This window comes from Scomber scombrus, chromosome 5 (assembly GCF_963691925.1).
Source record: "Scomber scombrus chromosome 5, fScoSco1.1, whole genome shotgun sequence".
Classification (NCBI taxonomy): domain Eukaryota; kingdom Metazoa; phylum Chordata; class Actinopteri; order Scombriformes; family Scombridae; genus Scomber; species Scomber scombrus.
The window spans coordinates 9925045-9938232 of NC_084974.1; the positions used below are offsets into that span (position 1 = coordinate 9925045).

The window sequence follows — 13188 nt, forward strand, 5'->3', positions numbered from 1 at the left end:
AGTCCAAATGAATTAATAACTCATACTAGTACTTCTATAGTTTTTGTTCATATGAATCATGTTTATAAATAGACTCGAAGCACATGAAAAATGGTTAACGGAGTTCCTGACTCAGAGTGAGAGGCCAGAAACTACCATTGACGTGACTTCCTAAAAGTTCTACTGTTGTGGTCAAACTGTTAGATAACTTTGAATAGTTCATCTTTAAAAAAAAAAAAGAAAGTACTGTTAATGTAAATAAAACCACAAGACACTAATTGGTGCAAATGATAAATAAAAGTGGAAGCTTTATATTAGAATACAATTAAATTAAGAAATCTCTACATACTATTACATTGTGCTGTTTTCTCAGATTTTATTCTATAGCTGCAGGAACATTATAGTAATTAGATGTGTGCAATAATGACAGTTTTGTAGTTAACATAAATTAAATCACAACATTCATATATCAATGGACAATTTGAACATTTATATACTGATATAAATGAATAGGAAGTAAGTTAGGAGTTGCTCCGTCAATAAGTGGCTGCAGAGGTTTCACAGAGCTGGTGTTTCATTGGTGACCGTGTTAAATGGTGACTTTCACGTAGGTGTTCTCTTAAAAGCCTTTAGTAGATTAATCCTTTTTAAATACATACTCGTCTGTGTTCAATAATCTAAATTACGCTGAAGTTAAATAGTGTTCAGAAAACTCATTCACCTCTCGTAACGTATCTTGTAATGTGAGACAGTCACTACTTAAAACGGTCACCAGTTAAACCGAAACACCGGATGGACTGACGCTGCGGTCGAGCGAGCTAGAGAGTAGAGAGAGAGAGAGAGATGACCGTAAGAAAGCAGGTGAATCAGATCAATAAAATGTTATTATCTGATTGTTTCACCGCGGTTACGTTCAACAGCACAAATAAACTTCTCCACTCAACCCTGGCTTGCTGTTTAACAATGCTGGTTTGGTTGGTTCAGTTTTTAAAAGTCTGAATGAGAGATCTTTATTTCCATCTGTTCAATAAATCCACTCTGATCCTGATCCTGTTATTGATAAGTAAAGACAGTTAGTTTAGTAATTTGAAGAAACACAATGTAGAATAAGATATGTTTGGTTTAAATAGCCAAATAAGTGCTTAAAGGAAAACATTTTAAATAGATATCACCTCTTAATTTTGCACCAGGAGGATGCATTTGACTTAAAAATGTACACACATTTTCTTCCGGGATGCTGCTAATACATTGACTAATCAGTATTTATGATGTACTTTGTTATTATATCAGATTATTTTGTACATTAAAGGATCTGATAGCCTACTTCCTGTCACCACTTCTCCGGCAGGTCACTGCTTTCCACCAGTCACCAAAAATGTTGTAACACCCGGAAGTCTGTCATACTGTTGACGCCCGAAACCGAAAGTTTTAGCTAGAAGCGAGAAGTTGTAGCTAACGTCCTTTATCGTGTGTGTAGATTGTATTGTATTATAACGCGACTCTAAGCTTCATACACGCTTCTTTTATTATATATCGTAAGTATTAATAACGTAGTAATAACATTAGTAAGATGAAGGGCCTGTGATGATGAAGATGATGAAGTACGACGATAGTTAGTTATCACCGACGCTCAGAGGATTCATCTTGTTTTTGGGGGCTTTAAAGTGGCTGATTTCATTACTAAAGGTGCGCTGTGTAGCTGATCAGAGACATGGATCCTGATAATGAAGTGGCACGGTAAGTGTTGTCTCCTCGCTTTGTTATAATATCAAGTTCACCTGCCATTTTGACTGACTTTACTTCCTGTAGGCGCCATGTGGGATCTTACATGTCTGTCACTGCTGCATTAAAACCTGTGTATTCATTTATTACACTCATTTACAGCCACACATCTTCATATTAGAGTCAAACTGTATCTCAGCAATGTAGTATTATTATATAAGTATTCATTTCACATTGTACTGGTACTGAAACTGTCACACCCAGGGGTTGGGAAGGTGTCTTTTGATAGGTAACAGATTAACATACTACTTAACCTATTTAAAATGTAATAAGTAAGTATTTCAATTACTTAATCAAAGTAATGTAACTTATTACCTAACCCTGTACCCATTAAGCACCAAAATCTAAGTTTAGGTGTTTTTTTTAATGGATACTGACATGATTTATAAGGGTGATCATTTCTTATAAAACAGCCAAACATTTTCATATATTTTGTCAAACTGTATCTCAGCAATGTATTATTAGTAAAGATGAATTACACATTGTACTAGTATTGAAATGGTGTCACACCCAGGCGTTGGGAAGGTTACTTTGGACATATAGGTTACAGATTAACGTACTAGTTAACCTATTTAAAATTTAATAAGTAACTATGTAAATTACTTAATCAAAGTAATGTAACTTATTATATTTGCTGTTAGGTTAAGTGTCTAAGTTCAGGTGTTTTTTTATGGATACTGACATGATTTATAAGGGAGATCATTTCTTATAAAGCAAGATTTATCTCTCATTTGAAAATGTATTCATTAGTTCATGTAGATTTTGGAATATAAACTAAAGATATTTGATGAATAAAGTGGGTTTAATTGGTACTTTGACACCATTTAAGCCCATGTATGCTCCAGAAAAGCCCACATCATGATTTATTTACAAAAAACAGCGATATATGTATTCAGTAACATGTTAAAGATTTAAAAAATGACGAAAAAACCCTCCTGAGCAAAATCCTTTGTAATTTAACTACATATTTTTTTCTCAGCAACTGTAATGTATTACTGGTACATTTATTTTACAATTAAATGACATAATGGCATTACATGTACCTAGTTACTCACCAACACTTGTTACACCCACTCACATTTTTTACCCGTCCCCTCAGCATTTTTAGGCCGGGGAATGAGGAAGGAGAAGCAGACGAAAAGGACAAGGACAAGTGGAACAGACCGCCCTCCAGCTATGGTTCAATGAAGAGTGACAGCGATAAGATGGAGGAGGAGGAGGAGGGGGAAGGAGATGAAGAAGACGTTCATGAAGCCTGCCCTTCTCCTGTTGATGGAGCATATATTGAGCCGACTGATCATGAAGGGACAGGGTAGTGTGTCATTCCTGGGTTTCTTTTAATAGTGTTTTTCCAGCTGTTTTACTACAGACTGTGTATTGCTGACCAAGGCCTTGCTGCAGCTTTTACTCTTTGTTAACTTTAGTACAAGTCATATGTTGTATTCCCTACATACTGTTACTCCCTCCCAGCTTTAGGTGGCAGTAGAAAGCTTTTAATGACAAATTCCAATACACAAGTTCATTTTTCTCACCTTCTAAGCTACCACTCTGGTTTGAGTTAATTTTATAACAGTGTAAGTCGATTTCCAGAGACTTACAGCAAACCTTGCTTGAGATACTGTATGTAATAAATACATGATACTTGGCTTTCTTTCCATTTTCACTCCGACTACTTTTTTATTTAATACTATTACTCTACAGTCACATTTGAATACTAAACATTTCGCCCAAGATTAAACTTATCAGTCCTGCTCCAGTAGTGTGGGATAGCTGCCAGGGGTGCATGTGTTTGTGCACAGGGCTCCTCAGCCTACTAATGGAAATGTGAAGTCAGTTCATAATCAGTCCCTGCAAACACAAGCATCATATCCTACAGCTTTATAGACAATACCTTTTTAGCACTGATGTTTGTTGGACAACAACAACTTGTAAATGCCTCATATTCTACCTTTATACAGTAAAAACAGTACGGTTACAGTATGGTTATGTGATGTTAAAAATTGTTGTAACAGGTGCATTTTTTTCTTTTTTTGTTAACTTTTAATTTTAACTTAAGGTGTGGATGTTTTTCTCTTTTTTTACATTTTGGACAGATTGCGGCTGCATCGCCCCGAGTCCCCAGAAACCCTGTTCACCATAACCACGATGCAGACCAAACCGCCAGGAGCTCTTGTCATTGACACCAGGTGGAGGACAACACACACACACCTACACACACACACACAAATGAATACACATGTTTGTAATAGATTTGGACAATGTGGAGCAAAGCATTAGCTGTGTTTACTTGCACGTGTTGACACTTTTTCACTTATTAAAACAAGAAGCAGGTCCCTGTATGAACATTAAAAACCTTTCTTTTGCGCCTCGCTGGCAACAGTCATGGCTGCAGACGTTGTGTTTCGGGTTGTCCATCTGTCCCGTTCTTTTGTGAACATGATATCTCAGAGACACCTTGAGGGAATTTCTTCAAATTTGGCACAAATGTCCACTAAAAGACGAACTGATAAGAATTTGCTGGTCAAAGTCACTGTGACCTCATGTCATGGTAGTTATGGCACAAATATCTAGTAGCATAAAAATGATGAACTTCAATGTGACATCATAAAGTCCTGTAAAAACTAATTTCTGGTCGTCCTTCAACGTCATAACTCAGGGAACAGAAGTGAAGGTTGTGACCATATTTCACTTTTGGTCAGATACTGAATTGGCGACACTAATCTTGTGTCTGAAGCGTCCCAGTTTTAGGATTTGTCGCTTCTTTGCAACAACGTCCTTATCTGAATCATTGTCTACAGTCGTGCAGCTTTGTGTTCTATTAGAAGCCGATTTTTTTATTAAACTCCTTCAAAGTCTTCACTCCAAATATTTTACAAGTCTGGACAGACATGGATGTAAACTGCAACTTGACTGGTTTGTAGGAGACATGACACCATGAGGTTGTAAGTCTAGTTTATTGCCGTTGCTCCATACTGCTCCATTAAAAGATCTTTTCCCATGTAAAGACAGGGGCAAAGTCCGCAGCACTTCTTTCTGTGCAAAGATAAGTTCCAAAGTTTATCTGAAGCTTAAGTTTCAACCGTCTGAAATAAAATCAAGTGATCATCCACTGTGTATTCGGTGTAATTTCTATAAGTTAAATATATGTGTTAAAATGTTGATAAATATGTTTTTTTTGTTTTTATTTCCCTTTTGATAAAAAATATGTTTAATTTAGGACAATATGCAACTATTGTTTGACATCACTGTCTTTGTCTCTCAGGTCTTCTGATCTGGAGGTAAATTCAGAAGACGATGAAGAGGATATGGATGAAGTTTTGGTCGCTGACTCTCCAGAACCACCCGAGCCTGTTGAACCAGATGATGCAATGCAGACTGAAGATGGCCAGCCAGGCAAACTACACCCAGAGCAGGACATGCCTTTTCTATTCAAGGTTGGTCTGCAACTCCTTGTTTAGTGGACTTTGATTTCTTGATACTGATGATGCTTTTTAACTTAGTAAATCTAGTGATCTGCATGTTTCTGTGTCGTTTCTGTACTGTCTTTGTGTCTGAAGTCAAACCTGGACTTACACAAGTTGCTACAGTTACCAACATTACAAGAGGAATGTTGATGAGAAGTTTTATTTGAGCTGTGTGTCTGTATGAACTTAACAAATTCAGGCCCTTTGACATTTATTGATTGGTAAAACTCAGACTTTTAGACCATAGCTACATCACGCTACACCTATGCAGACCGTTAATATTAACATATAGTATCTAGCAATATATCTGTTAACATTTTGTTTGTTTGTCTTCTTTGTCTGTAGACTATCCAGGAAGCGCTGTCAGTACTCAAAAGTGAAGAGCTATACAATTTTAAGATGCGGTTTTACCAGCGAGAGAAAGGCCTCACCCTGCAGCATGTGCTGGAGGGAGACATTCTTGATTTTGTGGACAAGATCATTGAGGTGCTCGGTAAGAAAACAGAGCTGTAGCACACAAGATAAGATAAGATAAGATATTCCTTTATTAGTCCCACAATGGGGGAAATGTGCAGTATTAGAAAGAATAAAGAACAATAAATAAGTTCGAAAAACAATAACAGTAGAAATATATAATAACAAATTATTATAATAATTGTGACATTATTTTCATGTTTTACAGCACAACATTAATATTGGTATTGAGTGGTAATATACCAGATTAAAATGAAGAAACAATATAAACTGAACAAAAATATAAAGGCAACACTTTTGTTTTTGCTCCCATTTTTCATGAGCTGAACTCAAAGATCTAAAACATTGTCTATATACACAAAAGACCTATTTCTCTCAAATATTGTTCACAAATCTGTCTAAATCTGTGTTAGTGAGCACTTCTCCTTTGCCGAGATAATCCATCCCACCTCACAGGTGTGGCATATCAAGATGCTGATTAGACAGCATGAATATTGCACAGGTGTGCCTTAGGCTGGCCACAATAAAAGGCCACTCTGAAATATGCAGTTTTGCTTTATTGAGGGAGTCTGGGGGGGGTCAGAAAACCAGTCAGTGTCTGGTGTGACCACCATTTGCCTAACCCTAACCCTACTAACCCATCTCCTTCACATAGAGTTGATCAGGTTGTTGATTGTGGCCTGTGGAATGTTGGTCCCCCAACATTCCACAGGACTGTTATACATTTCACTGATTGCTTATACTTCTTTTTATATTTCTTCGCAGGCCAGGAGGAGGCCGTGTTACAAACAGTGAGTACTTTTGAAAATGTCAACAAAAAAGCAGAGGCAGTCGAACTAGAGGAAAAGTGCAAGAGATGTAAGTGAAGAATAACTTTGTTTTCCCCCCTCTAACACACAAGTCATTCGGTTATGTGTATGTCTACAAAGAGAAAAGTCAGCTGCACATGAAAATGATTAAGACCTTTTATGAAAAGAAATGTCAAGAAAACCAGTTTACAGACACTGATACATGTGAAAGTCTTTTGTTTAAAACTGAACATGAAACTTATTCAAGTGTACTGCTGTCTGAATGAATTAATAAATGGTAGATCTAAAGTTACTCAGATTGTTTTTCTTGCATGCTTTCTGATTGCATACTACTTTCATATCGTCAATCATGTGATTTAAAACCTCGCTGACCCTATGTTTTACAGATAGAGTGTGTCATCTCAGGGAAAGTAGATTAGATGGACTTTGCACTCCTGATGGATGTGTTATTCTGGATCAGATATTCTAATTTTTAGCAGGAATCCTTTTCAATCTCCCTGCATTAAGTTTTAAAGCAGCTAAAAAATTACAGACTGTTTATGGCATGTGTTTTTTTTCTTGACTAACAAAATAAGCAGGAAGATCCGTATTTAAAACCCCATTTAGACAAATGTCCATTGTGTTGTGACTACACATACTTGTTCTTAGAGTCCTCTTTGTCTTTCACCACCTCCAGCGTTGATCCGGTATCGCCTGAAGCAGTACTACGTCAGAAAACATCAAATCATCCGCGAGGGCGTCGTTCGAGCCGGAAAGCAGAACTTTCTGAATAACGTCTACGTCGAGCCTCAGATCTCCACCTGCGGTAAAGGAGGAATTGACCCCTTCCACGAGTTACGGCCCCGCCGGCCTTCTGCTTTCCAGCTCCCCAGTCCTGACACATTTGTCGGTTTGAACAATCTGTTCAGACAACAGAAGGCAGATGGCCAGCCGGTGAGGATGGTGGTGACGACTGGGATTCCAGGAATTGGAATGACTGTATCTGTGGGGAAGTTCTTGCTGGACTGGGCAGAACAAGTTGCCAATAAGGTGAGGGGGGGACAAAATGGTTTCCTAATCTAGTACAGGGTTATTATAGTTAACTAAAACTAAGACTAAAACTAGCAGTGACTGTGTGTGTGTGTATATATATATGTTAATGTAACATGACTGGTAAGTTAACATGGGGCTGTAATAAGTGATCCAATACAAAAAACCAGGGCACAGTGAAAAGGGACTATGGGACTGATTTTGATTGCCAATATTAACTGAAAATACACATATATATAAAAACATGAAACATGCAAATGTTTCTCTCATATGTAATACAATTGAAGATTTGTTTATTTGTTAGTTTTTTCCTTTGACTGAAACAGTATTCTCGTTTTGTTTTGTTTTTTCAGGATCTGCAGTTCGTCTTCAAACTCTCATTCCGCACTTTCTGGTATCTGCAAAACAAAACCGTTGCTCCGCCAGACAAGATGTCTATGATAGAAATGATAGGATATTATTATCCTCAGTGCAAAGACATGAAATTCCTGGAGGAAGAGGGCTGTAAATTCCTCATCATAATGGACTCATTCGATTGTTACCAAGCTGCTCTGGACTGGGAGGTACGCATCAGTGCGCACACACACTTGAGACCCGTTTACATTTGAAACTAAAATAAACATGTGGAACATTTGTAACAATACATGTGAAATATCTCAACAGACTCTGTTTGCTACCACTGAAGCAATAAAGATAAAACAGCCCACGACATAAATAATATTTTTATATAAGTTTTAAGTGAAAACACAAAAAGTACACAGTGTTTATTTTAAATTAGTATTGTCTCTGTCGCTGTTATTGACATCTCTTTCAATACAAATTGAGAGAGAGAAATGATTATGTCTCGTATGTCCTTTTTCCATATCCTCTAAGAAAAAAGAAAGTCAAAAGTAGGGATGCACCGAAAATTCGGCCACCGAAAATAATCGGCCGAAAATGGCCCAAAAGCGCATTTTCGGTTTTCGGCCGAAATACTTTTATCACCGAAACAACACGGCCGAAACAGCTGACTAAAGAGATCAGCTCCTCTGATGCATCTGTAGCAGACGTTATTCCTTTAATTGCAGCACTAAAGTGTAGTACACTCTTAGAGTCTGTGAGCACACGTTTCACTGAGATCTATTTGGATCCTCTGCACTTCATTGCGACTGTACTTGATCCGCGTTATAAAGATCATTACCTGGATGTGGGATTAAAGCAGCGTGCACGAGAAATGATCCGGGCCGCGATGGATGCGGAGAACCCGCTTGGAGACGGAGAAGCGCACAGCACAGGAGAAGGTGTGTGTGTGTTTGTGTGACTATAAAAGCAGCGCGTGTGAGAGCTATACGGACGCTTTGCTCTCACACGCGCTGCTTTTGTAGTCACACAAACACACTGCTTATTAGACCGACACCGATCGCCCCTCCACCCCCCCGGACCGACACCAAGTGTAACACTAAGTGTTATTTTTAACTTAATTTAATTTTATATTGTGCATTGTTGTAATGTCAGTGCTTAATAAATATTTTCATACTTTTGTAATTGATTTATTCTTTGAATTGCAATGCCTTGATTTTAGTGAGGTTAGTACACAGTCATAGCCATAAATGCAATGGTACTAATAATTGGCATAATCATTTCTTTCGGTTTTCGGTTTTCGGCCTTGGTTTCCTCGTTTTCGGTTTCGGCCAAGAATTTTCATTTCGGTGCATCCCTAGTCAAAAGTAGAGGTGCAGTTTTTAAAGATCTGAAATATCAAAGAGTGTTGTAAAAGCTGATTTATGATTCTTCATCCACACAAATAATACAAAAAATATCAACCGGTCTTTCTTTGTTTTTCTCTCCTCAGAACGCTCCGGTAATAACTGACATTCACACCAAAGCAAATCCTGATGTCTTGGTTGTGAACATATTCCGTGGCACTGTGCTTCGAGGGGCCCGTGTTTGGGTCCTGGGCCGACGGGCGGCCGTCTCACAAATACCATCCAAGTTCATCGACCTCTTCACCGAAATCCAGGGCTTCAGGTGTGTGAAGATGTACTGTGTGTCCGTCTTTGCTTCTAGTGTTAGCTCTGTGCTTATGAATGGGAAAACTGCAAAAACCGCTTATTCAGTTAAATTTATTTCAACCATTGTGTTTTTTTCCTCTTCTCTCCAGTGACGAGATGAAAGACGAGTACCTGACCAAACGCTTTACCGATAAAAGGCTGGCGGCAAAAATTGTGGCCCATTACAAGCGCCTACCGTCGGTCATCATGCTTACGCGTCAGCCCTTTATCTGCTGGATGGTGGCCGCCATTTATCCACGCCAATTCCGTAATCCGGACTACGGATCGAATCCCCCCAGACTGACGCCGTTCTATATCAACATTATGATCGTCCAGATGAACCGCAGGCTGCAGTTCTACTATGGAAAGGGGGATCATGACCTGGTAAAAGTCACTAATTTTGCTATTTGCTGGTTTTACTATATAGTTTAATTCATGTTTAATTTATATTTCAGTGTGAGCTCCTAGTGAATAAATACACTATTGCTGTTCACTTATTCAGTAAACTGAAGTACATGTATTAACTTTTCATCACACATTAGTTATTTCTAAGATTTGCACCATGATAAAAATCCAAGTCTTGTGTTTTATTGGTTCCTAGCAGATATTTATTAGTCACCAGATTCACTTTTAATTTCGTTGATTGCACAAAGATGTCAAACTGCTGCATCAAGTTTCTGAGTCGGTCAGTCAGTCAAAAGGACAGATGGTTATTTGTCAAGTGAAGCTAATCAGAGTTGGTCCTCGTCATCTTGATATTCTTTGTCTACTCAGAAATGGACAGATGAGGACAAGTTCCTGCTGACAAGGATGGGGAAGATGTCCTTAAAGATGCTGGAGAAGAATACCAGCGTGTTCTACGAAGAGGATGTGAAGGAGTTCGGTCTGAAGCTCACAGAGGTGACGGTGTTGTCTGGCCTGTGTACTGAGCTCCCCACTGCAGCCGACGGCAAGAGGATGTTCTCCTTCATACACGTCACTCTTCAGGTGAAACTCTTTCAGTATTACATGAGAGGGTTTTGGTTTTTTTTACACTGTTGTATACTACAGTTTAGGGCTGGGCAATATGGCTGAAAACTGTATCACAATAAAAGGACATGGGGGGAAAAAAATTACATTTAAAAACTTTTATTGTAAACTTAACCCTCCTCTGATTTTAATCACCTCAGTTATCAATCAAGGCAGACAGGGAAAAGAAATGTCATCACAACCATGAAAAACACTAAAATAAATAAATGTACAAATCATAATGAACACTTAACAATTATCTCTTCACATTAAGGTGCAAAAATAAACATTAAAGAAATGCTTAACAATGGTGCATCAAGTGTTTTTAAATATGTGCAGAGTGTTAATTTTAAACATATAAGTTTAAGTAAAACTGAGGTTGGGCTGGCCGATACAGATAAACTCAGATATCACGATATATTTGACCAAGTACCTTGATGCGGCCTTTAAAACCAGGAAAAGAAACACTTATGCTGTATCACTATATTACGATATCCAAATTCTTAGACGATATCCACTCTAATATCACGATATCGATATAATATCGATACATTACCCAGCCCTACTAGAGTAACAATATGTCGAATACTATTTACTGTGCAGTTAATTTTGTGTTTTTCAAGTTATTCATGATTTTCTGCACCAGTAAAATGTTGGGGACATTTTGTAATGTGATCATGGACAGTTTGTGTCACCAAGGGCAGCTTTGGGATTAGGAATCACAACATCGTAGGACAAGTGAACAGGGCGAGTGACTTTAATTATATTATATTTAACATGTGTGCATACACCATGATGGGTAATCAAAAAGTGTTTTAACATTTTATAGGAAGAGAAACGCACTCGAGGCATTTCCATATAAAATCCTTCCAAAATGTTTTCTTGACATATATTTGGCACATTTTATGAGCTTATAGAACAATAAGTAGCCTATCCCAAAATAATCGTCTAAAAATCACTGATCTTGTCTCTTCCAGGAGTATATGGCTGCTATGTACGTCTTCACGATGTTTCGCACAGACGGCAAGAACGTTCTGGAGTCTGGGATGCACATTCCCAAGATCTTCGCCGCCAAGGATCAGACCAAATCGCCAGTAGGTATGGTCCACTGCGCCTTGGAGCGAACCTTCACCGCCCCGCTGGGACACTTCGACTTGTTCCTGCGCTTCCTGTGTGGCATGCTTTCCCCCCAATGCCACGAAGAACAGCTGAGCGGGTGCCTTTACTGCCACCACGCCCCGAAGGTGGGCGGACTTGAAGAGGTGCAGCGGCTGCTGGAGAAGAAAATACAGACTGCTCCTGCAGACCGAGTGGAAAACTTAAAGGAGTGCCTTAGAGAATTAATCCAAAAGGACGAGTGAGTCGGGATCAGTTTGCATCATGACAATCAGTCACTTTATATGGATGTGAGAATTCAAAGTGCGACTCTGAAAACACTCAAATCTGTGTCATTTTGTGTTTGATATTAAGTTTTCATATGTTAGACCAGTGCTGTTTGATCACGACGTTAAGAGTCTGTTAGTCATGTGACTGATATAACTGACAAAAACAATGTTCTGTGCATCTCTGCAGTATCTTTGTCATGACTTGCAATGAGCACTAATGAAAACGTCCTGACATCGATCTTACTTCACTCAGCCGCCATTTGCCAGTTAAATATATGCATTTTGTTTCTCCTCGATGAAACACACAAGACTGGCAAAACTGAATGAACTGTAAAATAAGCAGCAAGTATCACAAGATATGATAATGTTTTCAAGAAGCAAAAATCTGACTTTCCTTAAAAACTTACACATTTATAACAGATTTCTCTCCATATATGCGGGTGAAACCATATTTGGCATAATTATTTTTGGAGGAAACCACCCTGAAGACCACAAAGAGGAGAAACTTACATTGTAATTTATTTAGAGTTGTTTTGTCAGTGTGTTGTTATAATGGGCCAATGAGATTTTTAGTTTTTAGTTTATGATACGAATGTAATGAAAAGCATTTTTTTCAGCTTGGTTGGGCTATGAGTACGCACATTTGTCTGCGTATGTGTCTTTTGTAATTGATTACTTATTAAATTTTTTAGCTTTTGTGTGGCTTTTTTTTCATTCACCACTTTGCAAACACAGAGGTAGAAAAACTGAAGGGTGAACTCCGATGAATGAAAAAGAATAGTAGTAATTGTCTGAACTGTTTTTAAGAATGTTCAAAGGATGTGTCTAGTGATACTCTGTATTTTTCTTTTTGTCAATGACTAATAATGAACCATAAATGAATTTATTTTTAAATATGATTGCCTGTGTATCCCAAGCCTCATATGGCATAGAGTTCCTTTTTTTATCTAAAGACTATTAAAATCAATGAGCCTCAACATTGCACTGGATGATGTGTCTTCATTACCATGAAAATGAACATTGTCGTTTATTTTGACTCAATCCAAAACACCGTCCACACCATAAATACGATGAAAATATGAATACAATACAAACACCCTAAAGTACTACAGCACCAAATATGTATAAATCAGTGGCCAAAATGGTGTCCAACAAATCTACAACATACTCCTCTTTGAGCAACGTTTGCAATAAGTCATTGTTTATTTATTTATTTTAAACTCAGACT

The 13188-nt window shown here is 38.0% G+C and overlaps 1 protein-coding gene across 1 annotated transcript; it reads left to right on the forward strand.

Moving 5' to 3' along the window:
* The first annotated feature begins 1390 nt into the window (after positions 1 to 1390).
* On the forward strand, positions 1391 to 12656 carry nlrc3l (NLR family, CARD domain containing 3-like). The gene is made up of 12 exons (XM_062419618.1): positions 1391 to 1716; positions 2861 to 3073; positions 3855 to 3947; positions 5024 to 5195; positions 5571 to 5718; positions 6465 to 6557; positions 7185 to 7537; positions 7891 to 8100; positions 9369 to 9544; positions 9678 to 9951; positions 10342 to 10554; positions 11553 to 12656. Exons 1-12 carry the CDS (start codon positions 1691 to 1693, stop codon positions 11934 to 11936), a joined length of 2355 nt encoding a protein of 784 aa, XP_062275602.1. The 5' UTR covers positions 1391 to 1690; the 3' UTR covers positions 11937 to 12656.
* The last annotated feature ends 532 nt before the right edge of the window (positions 12657 to 13188 follow it).